We start from the raw sequence: 23,780 nt of genomic DNA, 5'->3' as shown, positions 1-23,780 counted from the left end.
TTAAAGATTAGCAAATACCTACCTTGACCGTCGGAGCCCTCCATTCCTGTTCCAGCAGCAGAAAGAGCGGGAGCTCCAACCGAGAAGGGCTCTCATGTGTTGTTAAGGTAAGGCTTTTCAATTTATATTCTTGTGTATTGTGTAATTTATTGAAAGTTTAATTGCTTAATTGAAAAAGAGTGTAGCAGAGAAGTACTAGAAAGCATTTAATACATAAGTTGTAAAAGTTAACTAAATAAGTAGTAATGGCTGGACAGGTGATGTGCTGTAGCTGTATGATGTGGGAGCTGGCTGATCCCATTGTGAACGGCAGCAACCACATCTGCAGCAAGTGTTGGTTGCTGGAAGAACTCCAGATCAGAGTAAATGATCTGGAATCTGAGCTTCAAACTCTGCGGCACATCCAGGAGGGGGAGAATTACCTGGACACTTTGTTTCAGGACGCAGTCACACCCGGTAGATTAAACAACTCAAATTCAGAAAGTGTTCAGGGACAAGGTGTGACTGTAAGTGAGGCAGGTAGGGCGATTCTGAGTTCAGGAGTGCAGGAGCCTCAGCCCTTGACCTTGACCAACAGGTATGAGATTCTTGCTCCCTGTACGATTGAGGAAAAGGACTGTGGACAGGATGAGCCAGCTGACCACGGCACCGTGGCGCAGAAGGTCATTCAAGAGGGGGGAGCAAAAAGACAGGTAGTTGTTATAGGGGATTCTATTATTACGGGGACAGATAGTATCCTATGCAAGCCGGATCGGGAGTCCCGCATGGTGTGCTGCCTGCCCGGTGCCAGGGTCTGGGACATCTCCGACCGGGTTGAAAGGATATTGGAGCGGGAGGGGGAGGATCCAGTTGTTGTGGTCCACGTTGGGACTAACAACAAAGGCAAAGCTCGGGTAGAGGACCTGTTCAGGGATGATCAAGCACTAGGAAAGAAATTGAAGTACAGGTCCTCAAGGGTCATAATCTCCGCATTACTGCCCAAGCCATGTGCCAATTGGCATAGGGAAAAGAAAGTTAGGGAAGTAAATATGTGGCTAAGGGATTGGTGTGGGAAAGAGGGATTCCATTTCATGGGGCATTGGCATCAGTTTTGGAACCGGGGGGATCTGTACCATTGGGACGGTCTCCACCTGAACCGATCTGGAACCAGTGTTCTAGTGAAAATGATAAATAGGGTGGTCAGTAGGACTTTAAACTAGTGAGTCGGGGTAAAGGAAAGTGAAAGAGACAGGGAGTACGGAGTTAAATGGAAAGATAAGCAATAGGATAGCATGTGTACAGGTGGATTTAAGCTCGAGGCAGACTAGGAATACAGCAAAAAGGAAGGATAACTTAAGACATCTTGGGATTTCCAACCTCTCTAATAATGATAAGAAAGCTAGCATGAAGACACTTTGTCTAAATGCTCATAGTATTTGCAACAAAGTAGATGAATTAACAGCACAAATCCTCTTGAATGATTATGATGTGGTAGGCATCACAGAGACATGGGTGCAGGGAGCTCAGGACTGGCAGTTAAACATCCAAGGATTCACAACATATCGAAAAGACAGGGAGGTGAGCAGAGGGGGTGGGGTTGCCTTGTTAGTTAAGAATGGAATTAAATCTACGGCACTAAATGACATAGGGTCAGAAGATGTGGAGTCTGTGTGGGTGGAATTGAGGAACCACAAAGGCAAAAAAAACTATAATGGGAGTTATGTACAGACCTCCTAACAGTGATCAGGACCAGGGGCGCAAGATGCACCGAGAAATAAATAGGGCATGTCAGAAAGGAACGGTCACGGTGATCATGGGGGACTTCAATACGCAGGTGGACTGGGTGAATAATGTTGCCGGTGGATCCAAAGAAAGGGAATTCATGGAATGTTTGCAGGATGGCTTTTTGGTACAGATTGTGATGGAGCCCACAAGGGAGCAGGGTATTCTGGACTTAGTGCTATGTAATGAGCCAGACTTTATAAAAGATCTTAAAGTAAGGGAACACTTAGGAGGCAGCGATCATAATATGGTAGAGTTCAGTCTGCAGTTTGAAAGAGAGAAGGCAAGATCGGATGTAATGGTGTTACAGTTAAATAAAGGTAATTACAGGGGCATGAGAGAGGAATTGATGAAAATCGACTGGAAGCAGAGCCTAGCGGGGAAGACAGTAGAGCAACAATGGCAGGAGTTTCTGGGTGTAATTAAAGACACAGTACAGAGGTTCATCCCAAAGAAAAGAAAGATTATCTGGGGTGGGATTAGACAGCCATGGCTGACAAGGGAAGTCAGGAAATATATCAAAGAAAAATAGACAGCCTATAAAGTGGCCAACAGCACTGGGAAATCAGAAGATTGGGAAGGCTACAAAAACAGATAGAGGATAACAAAGAGAGCAATAAGGAAGGAGAGGATCAAATATGAAGGTAGGCTATCTAGTAATATTAGAAATGATAGTAAAAGCTTCTTTCAATACATAAGAAACAAACGAAAAGCAAAAGTAGATATTGGGCCGCTCCAAATTGATGCTGGAAGGCTAGTGATGAGACATAAGGAAATAGTTGAAGAACTTAATAACTACTTTGCGTCAGTCTTCACTGTGGAAGACATGAGTAGTATGCCAACAATTGGGGAGAGGCAGGGGGCAGAGTTGAGTACGGTAGGCATTACAAAAGAGAAAGTGCTAGAAAAGCTAAAGGATCTAAAAATTGATAAATCTCCTGGCCCCGATGGGCTACATCCTAGAGTTCTGAGGGAGGTGGCTGAGGAAATAGTGGAGGCTTTTGTCGCGATCTTTCAAAAGTCACTGGAGCCAGGGCAAGTCCCAGATGATTGGAAAATTGCTGTTGTAACTCCCTTGTTTAAGAAAGGATCAAGGCAAAAGATGGAAAATTATAGGCCGATTAGCCTAACCTCGGTAGTTGGTAAAATTCTAGAATTCATTGTCAAGGATGAGATTTCTAAATTCCTGGAAGTGCAGGGTCAGATTAAAACAAGTCAGCATGGTTTTAGTAAGGGGAGGTCGTGCCTGACAAACCTGTTAGAATTCTTTGAAGAGGTAACAAGTATGTTAGACAAGGGAAACCCAGTAGATGTTATCTATCGAGACTTCCAAAAGGCCTTTGATCCAGTGCCTCACGGGAGGCTGCTGAGCAAGGTGAGGGCCCATGGTGTTCAAGGTGAGCTACTGGCTTGGATTGAGAATTGGCTGTCTGACAGAAGGCAGAGAGTTGGGATAAAAGGCTCTTTTTCGGAATGGCAACAGGTGACGAGTGGTGTCCCGCAGGGTTCAGTGTTGGGACCACAGCTGTTCACCTTATATATTAATGATCTGGATGAAGGGACAGGGGGCATTCTGGCAAAGTTTGTTGATGATACGAAGATGGGTGGACAGGCAGGTAGTACTGAGGAGGTAGGAAGTTGCAGAAAGATTTAGGGACAGTTTAGGAGAGTGGTCCAGGAAATGGCTGATGAAATTCAATCTGACTAAATGTGAGGTTTTGCACTTTGGAAAAAAGAATACAGGCATGGACTATTTTCTAAATGGTGAGAAAATTCGCAAATCAGAAGCGCAAAGGGTTCTGGGAGTGTTGGTCCAGGATTCTCTAAAGGTTAACTTGCAGGTAGAGTCCGTAATTAAGAAAGTGAATGTAATGTTGTCATTTATCTCAAGAGGGTTGGAATATAAAAGCAGCGATGTACTTCTGAGGCTTTATAAGGCTCTAGTTAGGGGCCATTTAGAATACTGTGCCCAATTTTGGGCCCCACACCTCAGGAAGAACATACTAGCCCTGGAGCATGTCCAGCGGAGATTCACATGGATGATCCCTGGAATGGTAGGTTTAGCGTATGATGAACGGCTAAGGATCCTGGGATTGTACTCATTAGAGTTTAGAAGGTTGAGGGGAGATCTAATAGAAACTTACAAGATAATGTATGGTTTAGACGGGGTGGATGCTAGGAAGTTGGTTCCGTTAGGCGGAGAGACTAGGACCCGTGGACACAGCCTTAAAATTAGAGGGGGTAAATTTAAAACAGAAATGAGACAACATTTCTTTAGCCAGAGAGTGGTGGGCTTGTGGAATTCATTGCCGCAGAGTGCAGTGGAGGCAGGGACGTTGGATGCCTTTAAGGCAGAGATCGACAAATTCTTGATCTCAAAAGGAATCAAGGGCTACGGGGAGAGTGCAGGAAAGTGGTGTTGAAATGCACATCAGCCATGATTTAAATGGCGGAGTGGACTTGATGGGCCGAATGGTCTTACTTCCACTCCTATGTCTTATGGTCTTCTGATCTTATGGTCAACACGTGACTGGGTGCATGTCTGATGTTCAAAGATGATGCCGGCATCAGCGATCCTTGGATAACCTGCCAGTGACTAGGAACTGCCTGCAGTGAGTGTGAGAATCAGGCTACAATAGGAGCTTTGTGCCAGGATAATGAAACAAGTTTGGGATAATAGTGTGAGAAAACCCACTAGACCTCATGGAGAGAGCACCTCCATGAATATTCACATAAATGACACTTAGTTGATTTCTAATAAAACTTAGCGCTGTATTTGTTGGTAGGATCTGACACTAACTCATCAGCACTGAGGCCAGTATTTGCAACTCTGTCAATGATCACCTGATTACTCTCTGAAAAAGATGACAAACACACTTCTCAAAATGTTTCCTACAAAGACACTCACACACAATTTAATTTTACTTAGGCTGTAGTTTTATGACAATGTTTTAAATGATATAAAAGCATGCAAATTAGATTGAGAAGAATGCCAACTGATCCCACAAGCCTGCTCCACCATTCAAAAAGATAATGGATGATCCAATCAGTCATCAGCAACTTTTTACTCTCTTGCTTATCAAGGATTTATCTGCTTCTGCTTTAAAATATTGAAAGAATCTGCTCTTTCTGTCTTTTGGTGAAAAGAGTTTCAAAGACTCATAATTATCTGTGAGACAAACATTCTCCTTATCTCTCTTGAAAGTGGGTAGTTACCACATCTCCTTATCTCCTCTAAACCCCCTGCTCTCCCAAGGTAACAGTCCATACTTTTCTAATCCATCTTCATAATTGAAGTCTCTTATCTCTGGAACCATTTTTATCATCATTTTCTGTACTGTCACCTCCTTCCTAAAGTATGGTACCCAGAACTGTAAATTCTACAATTGAAGTCTAACCAATTAATGTCTTATATAGATTCAGCATTGCCTTGCAGCCCTAGTATTCCCCCAAAAGAAGAAATATCCTTTCCACTTCATCCATTGCAATGCCCCTCATTATGTTATGTGTAGCAATCCTGTTGCAGTGATCCTGCAATTGGGTTAGGTATATCCGGTTATTCTTCTCAACTCGAGAGATGCAAACCTAGCCTGTACAAACTTTCCTCATAAGACTGTCTTCCCATTTCAGATATTAGTTTCGTAAACCTTCTCTAAATTGCCTCCAATTCATTTACATTCATTCTCAAATAAGGTGACTAATTACTCATTGGTGCTTTGTACAATTGAAGCATGATCTCCTTACTCTCTACTTGCTATAAATGGTAACATTCCATTAGTTTGCCGAATTACTTCTTCAAAAGAACTAGGTCTAACAGATCCTACTTTCTTATTCGACTGGACATATACTGCTGTGGAAATTTCTTCTAGACACAATCTAAGAATGCATACCCCTCCCTTTCCTTAGGATTGCCATTATTTACTAATTCATCTTCTATTAAGTAATTTAATCCTCCAATACTTGCACCATCCTGTAATTTGGTTGCAGATTTGTTCCTCTACTTCTTCCCTTGAGTAGGGGGTCTGTAAATTGCATCCCCCCCTTGCACCTTAGCTCTAGTGAAATTGATTCAGTCCTTGAATCCTTTGAGTCATCATCTTTCCCCAGTATTGCAATGCTTTCCTTAACCAAGATCACCACTCTGTCCTTAATTCTTCATTTCCTATCTTTCCTGAACACCCTGCAATTTTTACCATTGAGGTACCATTGCCATTTACAGTATCCAGAATGGAAAACTCTTCTTGAGTGGGACATAGTGCAAGGGTTGCCAATCTGTCTGGAAGCCATCCATTCCCATCTACCTGCAGGTACTAAACCTACAATGTGACCATTCTCTGAATGTATAATCCATCCAACTCAGCCTTGTAGATGCACCACAATGACGCCAGCAACTACTTGAGTCATATGGATCGCATGAAGTGACCACAAGTACCACTTGCCACAGGAGAGGCAATCTGCAGCATTAGCAACAATATGGATGAATTAATGCCATTAGCAGAAATAAAGTTTAATTGTCATTATGAAGATATGCCTGCATCATGTCCAAGATTGAACTGAATATTAAAAGTTATTCAACATTTAGGAGGGATAAACAAAAAATGAAAATGAGGTGGTTTGTGCTCCCCCAGGAAATTATTCTGAACTTCCCATCTCGGCTACCTTTGCCCATTTGATTTTCCCAGTCTATGTATGGATAAAACTTACCTGTGAATTTTGCAGTAGCTTCCTGACAGGGTCCCATTATTTCTTCCTTTATACTCCATCCTACCACATAGTTACTGTTAAGGAGCATGAACATCACTCCTACAAGTTACTTCTTGCTCTTATCATTTCTCATCTCCACCAAAGTTACTTCTACAGCTTAGTTCCCTGAGCTTAGATGGTCCTCATTTTTATGCTAGTACCATCTCAATCTGTTACCTTGTAGCCATGTCTCTGTTAAGACTTTCAGATCATACTTATTTGTTTCTATTTGTGCAAATTTTTTTATTCATTTACAAAATGAGGGCATTGCTGGCCAGACAGCATTTATTGCCCATCCTTAATTGTCCAGAAGGTAGTTCAGTGTCAACCACATTGCTGTGGGTCTGGAGTCACATGTAGGCCATACCAGGTAAGGATGCCAGTTTCCTTCCCTAAAGGACATTTGTGAACTAGATGGGTTTTTCACTAACAATCAACAATGGATTCACAGTCATTGGTAGATTTTTAATTCCAGATACTTCATTGAATTCAAATTCCACCATCTGCTGTGGTGAGATTTGAATCTGGATCCCAGAATGTTATCTGGGTGTCTGGATTAACAGTCCAGCAATAATACCATTAGGCCATCACCTCCCCTCTGGTCCAAATGGTCCATTTTGCTTTGAAAGTTGAATGTTATATAAAAGAGCCTTTAATTTTGTCCTTTATTATTTTTGTAACCTCTAGCTGTATCAGATGACTTACTCCATTCCTTCTTGGCCTTTTGTCATTTTGCATATACTTTCTCTCCTGGCATATTGTTACTCTTGGGTTCACCATATCTTCCCAAATTTGATCCCTTGCCCCTGCTTTTTAGCTTCCTTTCTACTTTCCTAGTGATGCAGCTCACTAGAGCAATGGCCACAGCACAATCCAGATGTAGATCCTTCCAATATTACAGCCTTTTCTTTCCCAGCAGTGGTGTCAGTGCCAAATATACCAGAATCTACTTCTCCACACTAATCTTTGAACCTCATATTCATTTCTTGAATTTTATTGCCTGATGTCAATTTACTCATAAATCAGTAGTAATCTGGAAATTACTTCCTCTGGGATGTGACTCTTTAGTCTAGTGCTAAGCTCCACTTCGCACCTATGCAGAACTTTTTCCATGTCCTACCTATGTTATTGGTATCCTCACAGACCATAACAATTAGATCTTCTCCCATTGTAAGTTCGTCTCCCGTTCTGTGTAGATTTCCTGAATGCCTGCCTCACATGCAGTTACATTTTCCTATCTCTGATCAGTGACCAAATCAGAAGACTTCATGCTATGTGGTGTGACTTAGAACATAGAATTTCTACAGTGTGGAAACAGGCCCTTTGGCGCAACAAATCCACACTGACCCTTGGAGCATCCCACCCAGACCCATCAACTTATAACCAATCTGAGCTACACATCCCTGAATGCTGTGGGCAAGTTTGCATGCCAATCTGCCTAACCTGCACATCTTTGGGCCGTGGGAGGAAACCAGAGCAAACCCACACAGACATGGAGAGAATGTGCAAACTTCACACAGACAGTCACCCAGGAGGGTGGAATTGAGCCCAGGTCCCTGGCGCTGTGAGACAGTAGTGCTAACCGCTGAGCTACTAAGCCAAAGATGAAGTAAAACTCGAGACTGTTGACTGTTCCAGTTAGATTAGATTAGATTCGCTACAGTGTGGAAACAGGCCCTTTGGCCCAGCAAGTCCACACCGCCCCTTGAAGCATCCCACCCAGACCCATTCCCCTATACCCCACACACCCCTGAACACTACGGGCAATTTAGCATGGCCGATCCACCTAGCCTGCACATCTTTGGACTGCGGGAGGAAACCGGAGCACCTGGAGGAAATCCATGCAGACACAGTGAGAATGTGCAAATTCCACACAGACAGTCACCCGAGAATGGAATCAAACATGGGTCCCTGACATTGTGAGGCTGCAGTGCTAACCACTGAGCTACAGTGCCGCCAAATATAATGCCAGTCTAAATTGTAAGAACCCATGGGGGTTTTCTGTTCTCAGATTTTTTAATCAACATGTTCATAAATGCTATAACAAATGGTTGGACTAAGTCGGTCTTGAACCCAGGCCTCCTGGCTTAGATGTGGGGATGCTACCACTACTTGACAGAGCCATACAATTAGTGGTTGTTATTTTAATAAAATTAAGTGTTCAGAAATGTTATGACAACTCTCCAGGGCAGGTGGGATTTAAACGCAGACCATTTTGCCGAACGGCAGTGACGTTGCCACAAGTCCCATTGCATTAATGTTTTTTTAAGTCAAACTGTTCGTACATGCCTCTGAACAGATGAGACTTAAACCCAGGCCTTCCGCTGCAGAGGTAAGGGCACTATCATTATGCTATAGCAACCTTTAAGTACTAACAAGGTCTGTGTTGCTTATCTTCTGAGTTCAGATGAAAACATACATATTCAGGCTAGCCCAAGGCCATTTTGTTTTATCAATTTTATTCAACCATCTTAATCAAATTTTCACTTTTGTTATTCTTCCTGAAATGAGTGAAATAAGTGCTCCTAATGCTTTAGTGAGTTTTCAGTCCAGCCTCCAGTTCATAAACTCTGAGCCAAAGCTACTTGGGTGCAAACACTTGCTACAGATATGTTTGCCATAGATTACATTTGGAATCCAGAAGTTCCCACATGCTGCACATGCGACGCATCGTGTCTCCTAAAAGCCGTAATGTCTTTTAATTAGCTATTTATTTATTTTATTCTGTTCTTTAGTTTCCTTTATTTTTATTAATTTCCTTTACGCTAGCAGCAGTTCTAGTATCCTTTTAAGCCTTTGGAATCTAATATACCTCAGTCAATTATTATACTTTAGTCAATTACCAGATACTTGCCAAAGAGCCAAGTTTCATGATCCAAGATGGCAATGAAGTAGGACTCTTCAGACAGAGCCTGTCTGAGGTCCATTTCTCTTGTATTTTTTTCCTCTCTTTTTTTCTCTTCTGTGTTTTTTACCCTCTTTGCTCTTAGCGATGTTAAAAACTCCCAGCCTCAGTGCAGACTCGGACTCTTGGTCTCAGTGCAGAACTGGCATGGCAGTCTCTCAACGGCCTGTAGCAGCAATCTCTCATCAGCCTGGAGTGATCTCAGCACGGACTTCCAGCCTCAAGATGAATCCAGAGTGATCTCCCGACCTCTAAAGCCTCAACATGAAGCTTGGCACAGTCTGGAGTCAAGGCCAGGCATGGTCTAGAGGCTAGGTGCCAGCAAGGACTAGGTTGGCATGTCTGTTATTCTGAACTTTTTATTTCATTATTTTTCTAAATTTTTTCCCTAAGGATTTCTAATTAAGAATCTGTACCTTTGTACCAAAGATGGAGCAATAAGTGGTGACTTGTAAACTTTTTCAATAACTCATTTGATTACATGACAATAAAACTAATTCCATTCTATTTTACTTTAACCAGTACCTAGCTACTCCCCAGTGATTTCATACTTGATTTTTCTCCAATTAAGCTCTTTCCACCGAAATGACTAGGGTCGGGTTAGCTACCTCTTAACTGATTCCTGTAGTACAGTTAGTCTGAATGTCATTTGACAAATATGGTCAAGGAGTGTGATAAAACAATACTTTTATACACATTTGCTAACTCAAGAAATGTTACTACTCACAGGACCACCAACTTGTTGGTGAAATACACGTTGGGTCAGCAGTTTTCTGGCCACAAGATGTCGCATTGGATGGATCTGCTAATCTACCTGGAATGACAAGACAACCGGTTATGCTCACCAACGTGCTATTATCCAATTATACTTCTGAGTTAATATTATCAAGGTCATTGTGACAAAATGATATTCAAACTTCTCAGAAATCAAATGATTGTTTTTACAAACTGATTGCAATGATAAGAACATATTCCCAATTTTATGAGTTTTTGCTTTGAATAATTGCTGATTTCTTGTTTATGTTCCCTATGCAATATTTTTGTACAAAAGCTGACAAACTGTTCTTACATCTGTCATTCCTGCTTTGAAAATATTTGTTACAAGATATATGAGAACTCCTAAGATTGCTCACTAACAAAACTCCCGCACTTCCCCTTATGAATAAGCCTTTTGACGTGATTTGCAGCTACCCAGATTCCATTGGGAATACAGCATGTGAAGAATTCTGAGCACCATTTCTTATCCCACCTGTCTATATATTAACACTTAAGAGTAACATACCACCATGCTATGTTTTTCCTCTGTAATTTTTACTTGGTTTTCAGTGTACACCTGTTGCTGTGGTCCTATAGCTAGGTTGGGTTCATCTAGATACTTTCTTAAAAGTGCTGTGTGTTGCAATGAATGGTTTTATATTTTCATTGAGCACACGAAACAAATTTAGTAAATTAAGGCAAAATGCTGTGGATGCTGGAAATCTGAAACAGATGCAGAAAATTCCAGAGAAACTCAGTAGGTCTGGCTGCACCTGTAGAAAGAGATGGACAGTTAATGTTTTGCGTCTGGTATTTCTCTTCTTCAGTCTCTTCTGTTCTGCTAAGATTCTCTTGCAAATTCTGAGCTTGTTTCAAATTTAGTAAATGAGACTATTGTTCTAATTGATAAGTTGTAAAGGAACTCTGCATGATTACAAGTAATGTGGTGTAATTAGAAACAAATAAACTATTAGTTAATAAATTTTTGAAATCAACGTCATCCTGGTTTATTAGTATATGTTGACATTTGTTTGTGTAACACATGACTGCTCGTATTTGGATGATATTAAACCATAAAGAAAAGCATCAGTGTTGGCCTTCAGTTTGTCTATAGCATTTTTAGGAAACTAACCAGATAAACCTACCTAGCTACAGGACCACTGCAACAGAGATACACTGAAAATGAAATAAAAATTACAAAGGAAAAATATGGCATGGCGATATTTTGTTCTTTAGCTTTTGATATATAGAGTTGTGGATGAGAAATGGTGCGTAGATTCTTTACATGCTTCACGAGAAAATCTGGGTAGCAGCAAATCAGATCAAAAAGCTTATTCATTGGGAGGAGAGAGAGAATTTTATTATGAACAATCTCAGGGATTTTCGCATCCATCAATAGTATTGATACCAGCTGAGATACCAGAGGTGATGCTGCATTTGAGATATTTACAAAGCAAAAAGCAATCATTGATATCCTTAATCAACCATTTCATCTGTGTTATGACACACCTCTGTTGTAGATGGGGTACAAGACCTAGAGGTAGGGTCAGTATTACTGTACTGCAAGACTCCTCTTTCAGAAATGTCACATGCTATTTTCTGCTATTGTTTCCTGATGACAAAGTATGTGTGCACATGCTTGTGTGTTTGATCATTGGATAGGACAAGAATGGTGCCTTTAGGGAATCCAGACACCCCACTTATAAGACTTCCAACACTTCAAAACGTAATAGCTCCATAAAGCAAAAAAATGTGACTTACGAACAAAGACAGAGTGACAAAGGAGCATCTGTAACATGAAGAATGAGTGGTGTTCAAGGCAAAGGAAATATAACATCCAGCTTACATGAATGAAATCCATAGCTCCTTGGGTTTCCTTTGGGGGCCCCAGTTTCCTCCCACAGCCCAAAAATGTGCAGGTTAGGTGGCTAGGTCGTGCTAAACTGTCCATTGTGTTCAGGAATATGTAAATCAGATGGGTTACAGGGGAATGGGTCTGGGTGGGTTGCTCTGAGGTTTTTTGTGGGCCTGTTGAGCCAAAGGGCCTGTTTCCACACTGTAGGGATTCTATGAATTCTATGCACTCTAGGACTCTCTGAGATCTAAGCATGTGGGAAATCAGATCATGGAAAAGGAAGCTGTCAACATCTATTGCAGGGAAGTTTTAAAGACCTTTTCAATTAAAAAGAATCACAGTCGATGAGAATCTTCACTTCCAACCCTCAGCAATCAGTTAGAGATGAGCTCAGATCTTAGCAAATTCTTAATGAGGTAATGAAAGCCATCAGATAAATGAAGATTAACATATGGCAGGAGACAATGGACTCTCTGTTAAAATACTTAAATACAGAGTGAGGAACTAACATTACATAGCCATGCTCTCATCCTAAAAATCTGGAATGGAGAGGAGTTCTGAACAATGTCAAGGACATTGTGGTTGTAACAATTTTCAAGAAAGAAAACAAATCCCACTGTGGAAGTTATGGAGCCATCTTCCTACTCTTCATCGCAGGAAAATTCATTACACAAACTGAGGAGGGTAAGGGCATAAAATGTACTTTGGGTGGGGGATTTCACTGTCCACTACCAAAAGTGGCTCAGCAGTAGCACTACTGATTGAGCTGGTCAGATCCTATAGGACATAGCTGTTAGACTGGGCCTGCAGAAGGTGGTGAGGGAACCAACAAGAGGGAAAAACATATTTGACCTCATCCTTACCAATCTGTTAGCTGCAGATGCATTTATCCATGACAGAATCAGTAAGAGTGAACACAGCACAACCCTTGTGGAGAGGAAGTCCCGCCTTCAAGGTGAGCAGCACAGTGGTTCACTGGTTAGCACTTCTGCCTCACAGCACCAGGGACCCTTGATTCCATCCTTGGGTGACTGTGTGGAGTTCTCTTTGTGTCCATGGGGGTTTCCTATAAGTGCTCCAGTTTCCTCCCACAGTCCAAAGATGTGCAGTGTCATACTAAATTGTCCATAGTGTCCAGGGATGTGCAGGCTAGGTGGACTAGCTATGGGAAATGCAGGACTTGGGTGACTGGGGTGAGACGGGGGAGGGAGGATAGGTCTAGGTGGGATGCTCTTTGGAGGGTCGGTGTTGACTCAATGGGCTGAATGGCCTGCTTCCACACTGTAGGGATTCTATGACTTGCATTGAAAATAACTCCATTATGTTGTGTGGCACTATCGCTGTGCTTAATGGGACAGACTTCAAACAGATCTAACAACTTATGATTGTGCATCTCTGAGGGGCTGTGGGCCATCAACAGCAGCAGAATTGCAATCCAGCACAATCTGCAAAAGCATGGCCTGGCATATCCCAACCCTACCATCACCATCAAGCCAGGGGATCAACCCTGGCTCAATGGAGAGTGGGCATGCCAGGAGTGGCACCAGGTATACCTGAAAATGAGATGTTAAAACTGGTGAAGCTACCAAACAGAACTACTTGCATAACAAACAGCTTAAGCAACAAGTGATAGACAGAGTTAAGTGAATCCACAACTAATGGGCTAGATTGAAGCTCTGCAGTCTTGCTACACCCGGTTGTAAATGGTGGTGGACAATTCCACAACTCAGTGGAGGAGGAGGCTCCACAAATTGCATAAACCTTACAGTCTGGAAGAAGGCCACATGGCCCATTGAATATCCTCGTCTTCAATGATGGAAGAGCCCCGTACATTAGTGCAAAAGATAAGGCTGAAGCATTTGCAACAATCAGCATCCAGAAGTACTGAGTGGATGATCCATTTGGCATCCTCCAGTGGTCCCCGCAGTGCAAATACCACAGTTCAACCAATTCAATTCGCTCCACCTGGTATCAAGAAACCTTTGGAGACACTGGATCCTGCAAAGGCTCTGCGCCCTGACAACATTCTAGCAATAGTTCTGAAGACTTCTGCTTTAGAACTTGACCCTCCCCTAGCCAAGCTCCTTCAGTACAGTTACAACACTCGTATCTGACCGGCAATGTGGAAAATTGCCCAAGTATGTCCTATACATAAAAAGCAGGACAAACACAACCTAGCCAATTACAACACCAGTCGACTACCCTTGATCGTAAAGCGTTAGAAGGTGTCATCAACAGTGCTATCAAGCAGCATCTGCTGAGCAACAACTTGCTCGATGAAGCCAGTTTTGGTTCCCCTAGGGCCACTCAGCTCCTGACCTCATTATAGCTTTGGTTCAATGGAGCTGAATGCCATAGGTGAGGTGAGAGTGAGACCTCTGGATATCTAGGCTGCACTTGGCCCAGTTAAGCATCAAGGAGCCCCAGCAAAACTGGAATCATTGGATACCAGGGGCAAAGTCTCCACTGGTTGAAGCCATGCTACCACATAGGAAGATGGTTGTGGTTGTTGGAGGTCATTCATCTCAGCTCCAGTACTTGTCTGCAAGAGTTCTTCAGGGTAATGTCTTGATCCCAACCTTTCATCACTGACCTTTCCTGCATCATGAGGTCAGAAGTGGGGATCTTTGCTGATGATTCCATAATGTTCAGCACCATTCACAACTCCTGAATTACTGAAGAAGGAAAACGCAACAAAATGTGGAAATATCCAAGCTTGGACTGACAAGTGGCAAATAACATTTGTGCCACACAAATGCCAGGCTGTGACCATCACTAATAAAGTACAATCTAACCACCACCCGTTTTGGTTCAATAGTGTTACCATCACTGAATTACCTCACTATCAACATTCTTGGGGTTACCATTGGCCAGTACTCAACTCGACTCACCATATAAACAGAGCGACTACAAGAACACATCAGAGGTTTTGAAAACTATGGCGAGTAACTCAACTCCTGATTAACCAAGCCTGTCCATCATCTACAAGACACAAGTCAAAAGGGTGATGAAATACTTCTCATTTGCCTGGATGAGTGCAGCTCCAAGAACACTTAAGAAGTTTGACCCCATCCAGGACAAAGCAGCTATTTGATTTGCATCATATCTACAAATATCCACTCCCTCCACCACTGATGCTCGGTAGCAGTAGTGTGTACTATCTGTAAGACGCATTGCAGAAATTCACCAAAGTTTCTCAGACAGCACCTTCCACATCTGTGATCCCTTCCATCTTGAAGGGCAAGGGCAGTAGATAAATGGGAACACCATCACATTCAAGATCCTCTGCAAGCCACTCACTCACCAACCTCTCTTTTTTTTAGATTAGATTCCCTACAGTGTGGAAACAGGCCTTTCAACCCAACAAGCCCACACTGCCCCTTGGAGCATCCCACCCAGACCCATCCCCCTATAACCTACACACCCCTGAACACTACGGACAATTTAGCATAGCCAATCCACCTAGCCTGCACATCTTTGGACTGTGGAAGGAAACCGGAGCACCCAGAGGAAACCCACACAGACATGGGGAGAATGTGCAAACTCCGCACAGACAATTACCCGAGGTTGGATTCAAACCCGGATCCCTAGCGCTGTGAGGCTGCAGTGCTAACACTGAGCCACCGTGCCGCCCTCTCTTGGAAATATACTGTAGTTCCTTTATTTTAGCTGGGTCAAATCCTAGAATTCTGTCCCTAAGGACATTATAACAACTCATTGCAGGTGAACTGCAGTGGTTCAAGAAAGCAGCTCACCACTATCTTCTCAAGAACAACGAGGGACAGGCAATAAATGCTGGCCAGCCAGCGACGACCACATGCCCCAAATGACTTTTAAAAAACCCTTCTGAAAAGATTCATTACACATATTGAAGAGCCACACTCTGAAATGCAATGTGGGTTCCAGCCATCTTGAGACACAGCTAACATGATTTTCAAGTCTTGCCAATGAGTCAAAAAATCTTCTAGACAGCAATAAATTTCTTACATGGTATTTTTCAACTTGACCGAGTCCTTTGAATGTGTAAACCATGAATCACTCTAGCAGTTTCTGCTCAATTATGGATGTTCTCCAAAACTCACCACCATTTTTTACCTATTTCCTGATGATGTGAATGTGATGACCCTTCCCAATAGATCAATTACAAACCCCATTGATGCAAAGACAGGAATCAACAGATGTTAGCACATCAACAAATTTTTCAATTTTCCAAGCTGCAGAATTACACCTGACCAGATACCAGCCTCCTAGGGGATTGCAACTTTATTTATTAAGCTATTGGTAAACTATCTAAACTCTGATGATTCCAATTAAAATCTAAAACCATCCAACTTCAGTCTTTGATCTCTAACAAAATGATGATTCTCCTGTAAGATAGGAATGATCAAAGGTGGTGATGGGCAGTCTATCTGAATTATGGCAGTCCATTTGGTTTAGGTACACCCACAATGTTGTTGGTGAGGAATTTCCAGGGTTTTGGCCCAATGACAGTGAAAGAATGGTGAATCATTTCCAAGTTCAGATGGCATGTGGGAATTTCAGGTGGTGGCGTTCCTATACATCTATGCTCTTGACTTACTTGATGGAAGTGGTCAGGGCGTGGAAGGTGCTGGCTAATGGTGGATTTCTGGAGGGCATCCTGTGGATGGTACACACTACTGCTGTTGACCACAAGTGACAGAGGGAGTGAACGTCATTGGATGAGGTGCTTGTCAAGTGTCTGCTTTGCCTTGGATGGTCTTAAGCTTATTGAGTATTGCTGGAGCTGCACTCATCCAGGCAAGAGGGGAGGATTCCATTAGACTCTTGATTTCTGCCTAGTAGACGATGGACAGGATGCAGGGAGTCAGTGGATGGGTTACTTGGTGCAGGGTTCCTAGCCTCTGATTCGCCCTTGTAGTCATATTATTTATAAGGTAAGTCCATTGCTGTTCCTGGTCAACAGTAATCCCCAGGACTTTGACAGTGCAGAATTCAGCAATAGTAATGCCAAGAGACAGTAGATGCATTCCCTCTTATTGGAATCGATCTTTGTCTGACATCTGTAGTGTAAACGTTATTTGCCACTTATGAATACAAGACTAGATTTTATCCAGATCCTACTGCAATTTCACACAGGCTGATTCAGTATCTGCAGCTTTGGGAATGGCACTAAATATCACGTAATCACTGGCAGACACTTCTGCTTCTGACGTTAGGATGGAGGGAAGGAGGCTGATGAAACAGCTGAAGATTGTTGGACCTGGGACACTGTCCTGAGGAATCCCTGCAGGGATGCCTTGGAGCTGAGAGAACTGAACTCCAACAACCACAACCATCTTCCTAGGTGATGGCTATGACTCCAGCTAGAGGACAGTGCCCCACCACCCGCCAATTCCAATTGACGTTCATTTTTGTTAGAGCTCCTAGATGCCACATTAGGTCACTCGTGTCCTTGAGGTCAAGGGTAATGAATCTCACCTCATGTTGAGAGTTCAGTTCTTTTTCTTCACATTTTTGGGTAGATACTAGAATTGTAACAATACTGGAACAGTTTTCCTAGGGGCGTAGCATGTTTTGTAACGTGTCTTCAATATTTTTTCTGTAATGTTGTTAGGGCCCTTATCTTTGCAATCTGCAGTGCCCTCATCTGTTTACTGATATCACATGGAATGGATTGAATTGGCTAAAATCTGTGACTCTTAGAACTCCAGGGGGCGCCGAGATGGAGTGCACACTTGAGACTTCTGAAAAGAGGTTATTGCAAACGCTTCAGCCTTATCCCTTGTACAGATGTGCTAGGCTTGCCCATCAAGTAATATTTGCCTCATCTTCCTCCAGGGAATTGCTTAATTGTCCACAATCATTCATGACTGAAAGTATCAGGAGTGCGGGGCTGATTTTTGGGTTGTGGAATTTTAGCATTGTTTTCACATACTCCTTATGCTGTTTGATACACAGGTAGTCCTGTATTATAGTTTTACTAGGTTGTCACCTCATTTTTAGGAACTCCTAATGTTGCTCCTGGCATGGTATTCTTCACTCTTTGTTTGAACCATATGCTGAGGCATATGCGAAGGTGGAACTTATATTCAACATTCAGAAAACCAAACTCCTCCATCCTGGGGGAGGCAATGGCCTCGTGGTCTGATTGCTGAAATGTTCTGGGGACGAGGGTTCAAATCCCACCATAGCAGGTGGTGGAATTTGAATTCAGTAAAAAATATCTGGAATTAAGAATCTAACGATGACCTTGAATCCACTGCCAATTGTCAGGAAAAACCCATCTGGTTCTCTAATATCCCATAGGGAAGGACATTCTTACCTGGTCTGGCATACATGTGGCTTCAGACCCACAGTAAAGTGATTAGCTCTTAACTGTCCTCTGGGCAATTAGAGATAGGCAATAAATGTTGCCTGGCCAGTGATGCCCTCATTCTGTTAATGAATTTTAAAAAATCAAATAAGTCCCCCAGTCCTGATGGGATTTATCCAAGGATTCCATGGGATGTGAGGGAAGACATTGCAGGATCTTTGGCGATGATCTTTTCGTCCTCACTGTCTATGGGTATAGTGCCAGAAGATTGTAGAGAGGCAAACATCATTCCCTTGTTCAAAATAGGGAATAGGAGTAACCTCGGAAATTACAGGCCAGTTACTCTCAGTTGAGTGGTGGGCAAATTATTGGAAAGGGCCCTGAGGGATAGGCTTTATGATCACTTGGAAAGGCACAGTTAGATTTGTAATAGTCAACATGGATTTGTGAGGGTTAGTTCCTATCTCACAAACCTTATTGAATTCTTTGAACAGGTGGCCAGACACGCGGATGAAAGTAGAGCAGTGGATGCTGTATACATGGATTTAACTAAGGTGTTTGATAAGGTTCCCCATGATAGGCTCAGGCAGAAAGTAAGGAGGCATGGCATGGGGGAAATGTGGCAGACTGGATTCAGAATTGGCTGACTCTTAGAAAGCAAAGGGTGTTAGTGGCTGGAAAGTATTCATCATGGTGTTCAGTTATGAATGCTCAGTTCTGGGTCCTCTTCTATTTGTCATTTTTGTAAATGATTTGGATGTAGGAGTGAAAGGGTGGATTAGTATGTTCGCAGGTGATATGAAGGTGGGTCGAGTTGTAGATAGTGCAGAGGGCTGTTCTAGGTTACAAAGGGACATTGATAGGATGCAGACTTGGCTGAGAAGTGGCAGATGGAGTTTAACCCTAAAAAGTATGAGGTGACTCATTTTGGAAGGACAATTTTGAAAGGAGAGCACAGGGAAAGATTCTTGACAGTGTGGAGGAGCAGAAGGATATTGGGGTTCGTGTCCACAGTTCCCTGAAAGCTGCAACCCAGGTGGATGGAGTTGTTAAGAATGCAAATGATCATTAATAAGGGGATTGAATTCAAGAGCCATGAAGTTATGCTCCAGCTATATAAAAGCCTGGTTCGGTGACATCTGGAGTATTGCATCCAGTTCTGGTCGCCTCATTACAGGAAAGATGCGGAAGCGGTGGAAAAGGTGCACAAGAGATTTACCAGGATATTGCCTGGAATGGAGGGGTGATCTTACAAGGCAAGGTTGAGAGAGCTCGTGCTTTTCTCTTTAGAACGATGAAGGATGAGAGGTGACTTGATAGAGGTGTACAAAATGATCAGAGGTACAGATAGAGTGGATAGCCAGAGACATTTTCCGAGGGTGGAGGTAGCTATTACAGGGGGGGGGGGGGGGGCGGGCAGAGTTTTGAAGTGAGTGGAGGTAGTTAGAGGGGAGACGTCAGAGGTAGGTTCTTTACTCACAGAGTGGTAGGTGGGTGGAATACATTGCCAGAGAGGGTTGTGAAGTTGACCTCATTAGGGGCCTTTAAGCGGCTATTAGATAAGCATGTGGATGATGTATAAGGTAGGGATGGAGGTGAGTTAGACCGTAGATTTAGGGTAAGAGTTTGGCACAACACCATGGGCCGAAAGGCCTGTACTGTGATGTACAGTTGTTTGTTCTATGTTCTAAATGCATATACCTCAGCCCCTTTTGTTAGATTTCATATTTAATGCCTGGAAAATGTGGAACACTTCCAGTACCTTGGTAATTACCCAAAAGAACACTGACAAAGAAACTCAGCATTGCCTGAAATTTGCTACAGCTGCCTTTGGCCCCATAAGGAAGTGGGTGTTTGAAGATCACAGCTTCAAAATTGAAACCAAGTTCGTGATTTGCCACAAGCTCATGGTCCCTTCCTTATATTATGGGGCTGAAACAATGTCAATGCACAAGAGGTACCTCATAATACTGGGGTCCTACCACCAGTGCTGCTTGTAGAAAATCTAAAATATCCAGTGAGAGGACAAATCAACCAACATCACTGAACTCTCACAAACAGGTTCCGCAAGGGTCAAGGCTATACACATCTGATATCAACTTCATTGGTTTGGTCACACAGTTTGGAAGTCAGATTTCAAGCTCCCAAATCAGAATGTCTTCAACTAGCTCAGTCAGGTCAGATGTATTAAGCACAGAAAGCAGAAGTGAACAGATTCTTGTTTCATGACAGAATCATCCATGAATTTATTGAATCCCAAGGTATGTTTGAGGGAATGCTTTTGTTTCTATTTTATACGTTCATTAGTTCCAAGACGTGCAAGAAAACAATAAAAAAAAATGCACTGACCTCAAACTCTGGTCCTGGACCAAACTAGATGCAGTCAGAGTCTGTGGGAAATCTCAATGACAAAATAAAGAAGAGGAAAAGGAAGAGTGGCAAAAAGAACAAGACATTGTACAAATGTATAATACAAATCCAGACATTCCACATGACAAAATAATCCCCTACACTAAGCCTCTAGGTCCCAAAACATCCTTGTGAGCTTTTTCTGACCCATGGAAAAAAATGATTCCTGCTGGTGATGGATAGACAATAACGACTCAAACCTTATGCAAGGACAATATACAAACTGCATGAGATGATCTGAGATAACAAGGTGTGGAGCTGGATGAACACAGCAGGACAAGCAGCATCAGAGGAGCAGGAAAGCTGACATTTCAGGCCTAGACCCTTCTTCAGAAATTAAGGGTCTAGGCCCAAGATGTCAGCTTTCCTGCTCCTCTGATGCTGCTTGGCCTGCTGTGTTCATCCAGCTCCACACCTTGTTATCTCAGATTCTCCAGCATCTGCAGTTCCTACTATCTCCGCATCAGATAATCATTTAGATTTAAGACTACTATCCTGGCATTATTATGTTTATATATAGTTACACTTTTAAATAACATTTGTTCCCATATAGTCCTTTAGCAGCGCTCACAATGGCGTGAACTTTGCACGAGATTATATCATGAACAAATTCTTTTAATCTCATACCTGTGTTAAACTGCCATCCATGTTGCAATGGCAGACCCCACAGCACATTTCCAGTATTTCTGGGTCCAAAACTTTCCATGTACTTAGCTGTGATGTTCAGTAGTATTTTATACATTCCCATTCGTTCCAGGTAATTCCAAGGATTAATAAGTGTTTTGTTATGAATGGTAACGAAACTTTCCAATGAGTCAGGAACATTATCCCACAACGGTGGATAATTTACAGTTTCTCTCACACTGTCTTGTCCACTTGCATTTGAACAATGTATTAGTAATGCAGAAAGGAGTGCAAAAGCAGATACTTTGCAAACTGGAATAAGCCATGCCATTTTGAATATCTTCACAAAAAGTGTTCATTTGTCTTTTTATAAGCTCCATGGTCTCCTCTGCATGTTTGCCATGAATTATTATCAGTTTCACAAGTGTTTATTTTCCCAGTGTCATTTATAAGTTTCAAACTCACTCGTGACAACTGAATTAACAACAAATCAATTCAGCTATGACATCTTAACTAGACAGTCCATGCTGAAGGCAAAGTTCAGAAAATCAGGTACTTAACTAGTACAAGAAAGAGCAATCTATTACATGAAAACAATTTAATATAGAATACAATGCACTACAATAATCAACATTTTACAGGGAAATAGCTGTTTTATAGATTTATCTTATTGAACTGTTACAAGAAAAGTCATCCACTTACCTGAGGGCTATCGCAATGCTAAGTTTGGCTGAACGATTGTCTTTGTTGGATAAGTTTTCATTATACAACAGTTTGCTGAAGATAAGGCCTGGGGTGGAGCCTCTCCCTTCAGTATTGAATCCAATGTCCCCATGTATCCAAAGCAGCCGATATCATAAGGTGGAATAGCTTACTTTGTTGATAATGTAAATATGTGTGTTCAGGAATAACAAAGTGTGAAGCTGGATGAACACAGCAGGCCAAGCAGCATCTTAGGAGCACAAATGCTAACGTTTCGGGCCTAGACCCTTCATCAGAAAAAACAAAGAAGCTCATCTCAGATTTGAATATGGCACCAAGGTTGGATTCAGTATCAGACAGTTACATGGAGAGGGGTGGAGTCAATGTGTAAGGAACTGTATTTGTGACAAGACCCTATGCATGGACTATATTAAAGACTACTAGAAAGAAAAATGTGACATAAATAAAGAAAGAGTCCATAATACTGAGCCTGATTGCTGTGTAATAGTTTGTATAAAATGTCACTGCAACAAATCCTGTATCCTACAGTCATAGTCATTTTAATCAACCTGTTCAGACACGTTACAACACACATCTGGAGCAGCTGGAAGTTTTGCCACAGCCTTCTTGCCCAAAGGTGGCGACACTATCACTACGTCACAAGATAATATTATCTACAGAGAGGAGCAAAGTACTTTTTCACTTGGACCATGAAGGAAAGGTCTAGTGTAGCTAAATGTGGTATAAATCTCTCCTTATTTTGAAAAAGCTCCTCTGAAGCTACCTCTTGACTTCTGGAAGTTCCATTCCTTATTTGTCAGTCAGTTATAATTGCTTTGCAATTAAGGTGTGTGAATACAAAGCAAGAATGTAGCACAAAACAGGATAGAAATCCTTCAGTAGTACAATTGTTGCTAAAATCATGTTCCTACGCTTGCTGTATCTCCTAGTTTTGAAACATGTTGCCCTTGTTAAATCGTATGAGTCACGGAACTTCTTTTAGTCTTCCAGGCACTTTTTTTAAAGGTGTACATCATTGTTAACCTCTGGCTGTATAGCACAGTAACAGGGGCTTGGTGAAAAAAAATGTCTGCCAGTAACTCAAAAAAACCACACAAAACTAAACAAATTCCAATGATTGTGGCTCAAGTACTGGCCATATTACTCAGGGTCAAATTCTGAGAAGTATGAGGCAGCCATCACCCTTCACCCAATCAAATTTTTCCTTAACACCATTAAAGAATAACTCTTGACAGTAGTATGTTGCTCAACTGTCTATCCAAATTTTTCAATATTCATGTTGCTTTCTGCATTTCCAAACCTTTGCCTTGCAAAACAATTATAACTGACTGAGAAGTAAGGAATGGGACTTCCATAAGTCAAGAGGTAGCTTCAGAGGAGCCTTTTCAAAATAAGAAGAGCTTTATACCATATTTAGCTATATTAGACCTTTCCTTCACGGTCCAAGTGAAAAAGTACTTTGCTCCTCTCCGTAGATCCCTGACATTAAAGAGCTCAAAATTCCCAAATGTGAAAGAATGTCTTATTTAGTTTCTTTTATTTGTTGTTAATTATATTCTACAAGGCTATAGCCAAATATCCTTCAGTAATGTCAAGATTTTATTCAGAAATACACTAAAGGAAGGGGCACATATTTACAAAATGCACATCTTTTGGGTATGTATCACGAAATGTATATGATATTACGAAACGGTGTATATCAAATGTTT

General features: G+C 42.0%; 1 protein-coding gene across 1 annotated transcript in view; it reads right to left on the bottom strand.

The window, feature by feature from the left end:
* Positions 1-21,679, bottom strand: part of leg1.1 (liver-enriched gene 1, tandem duplicate 1) — a 55,590-nt gene extending 33,911 nt beyond the window's left edge. The window contains exons 1-2 of the mRNA XM_059645699.1: positions 21,352-21,679; positions 10,137-10,223 (exon numbers count right to left, since the gene is read on the bottom strand). Coding sequence (XP_059501682.1) covers positions 10,137-10,223; positions 21,352-21,679 — 415 coding nt within the window. The remainder of the gene's footprint in view (positions 1-10,136; positions 10,224-21,351) is intronic.
* Between the last annotated feature and the right edge of the window lie 2,101 nt (positions 21,680-23,780).

The sequence above is a fragment of the Stegostoma tigrinum genome, chromosome 4 (genome assembly GCF_030684315.1).
Source record: "Stegostoma tigrinum isolate sSteTig4 chromosome 4, sSteTig4.hap1, whole genome shotgun sequence".
NCBI lineage: Eukaryota > Metazoa > Chordata > Chondrichthyes > Orectolobiformes > Stegostomatidae > Stegostoma > Stegostoma tigrinum.
Note: the sequence above shows the minus strand (reverse complement) of the source record. Positions and strands in the feature narration are given on the sequence as shown.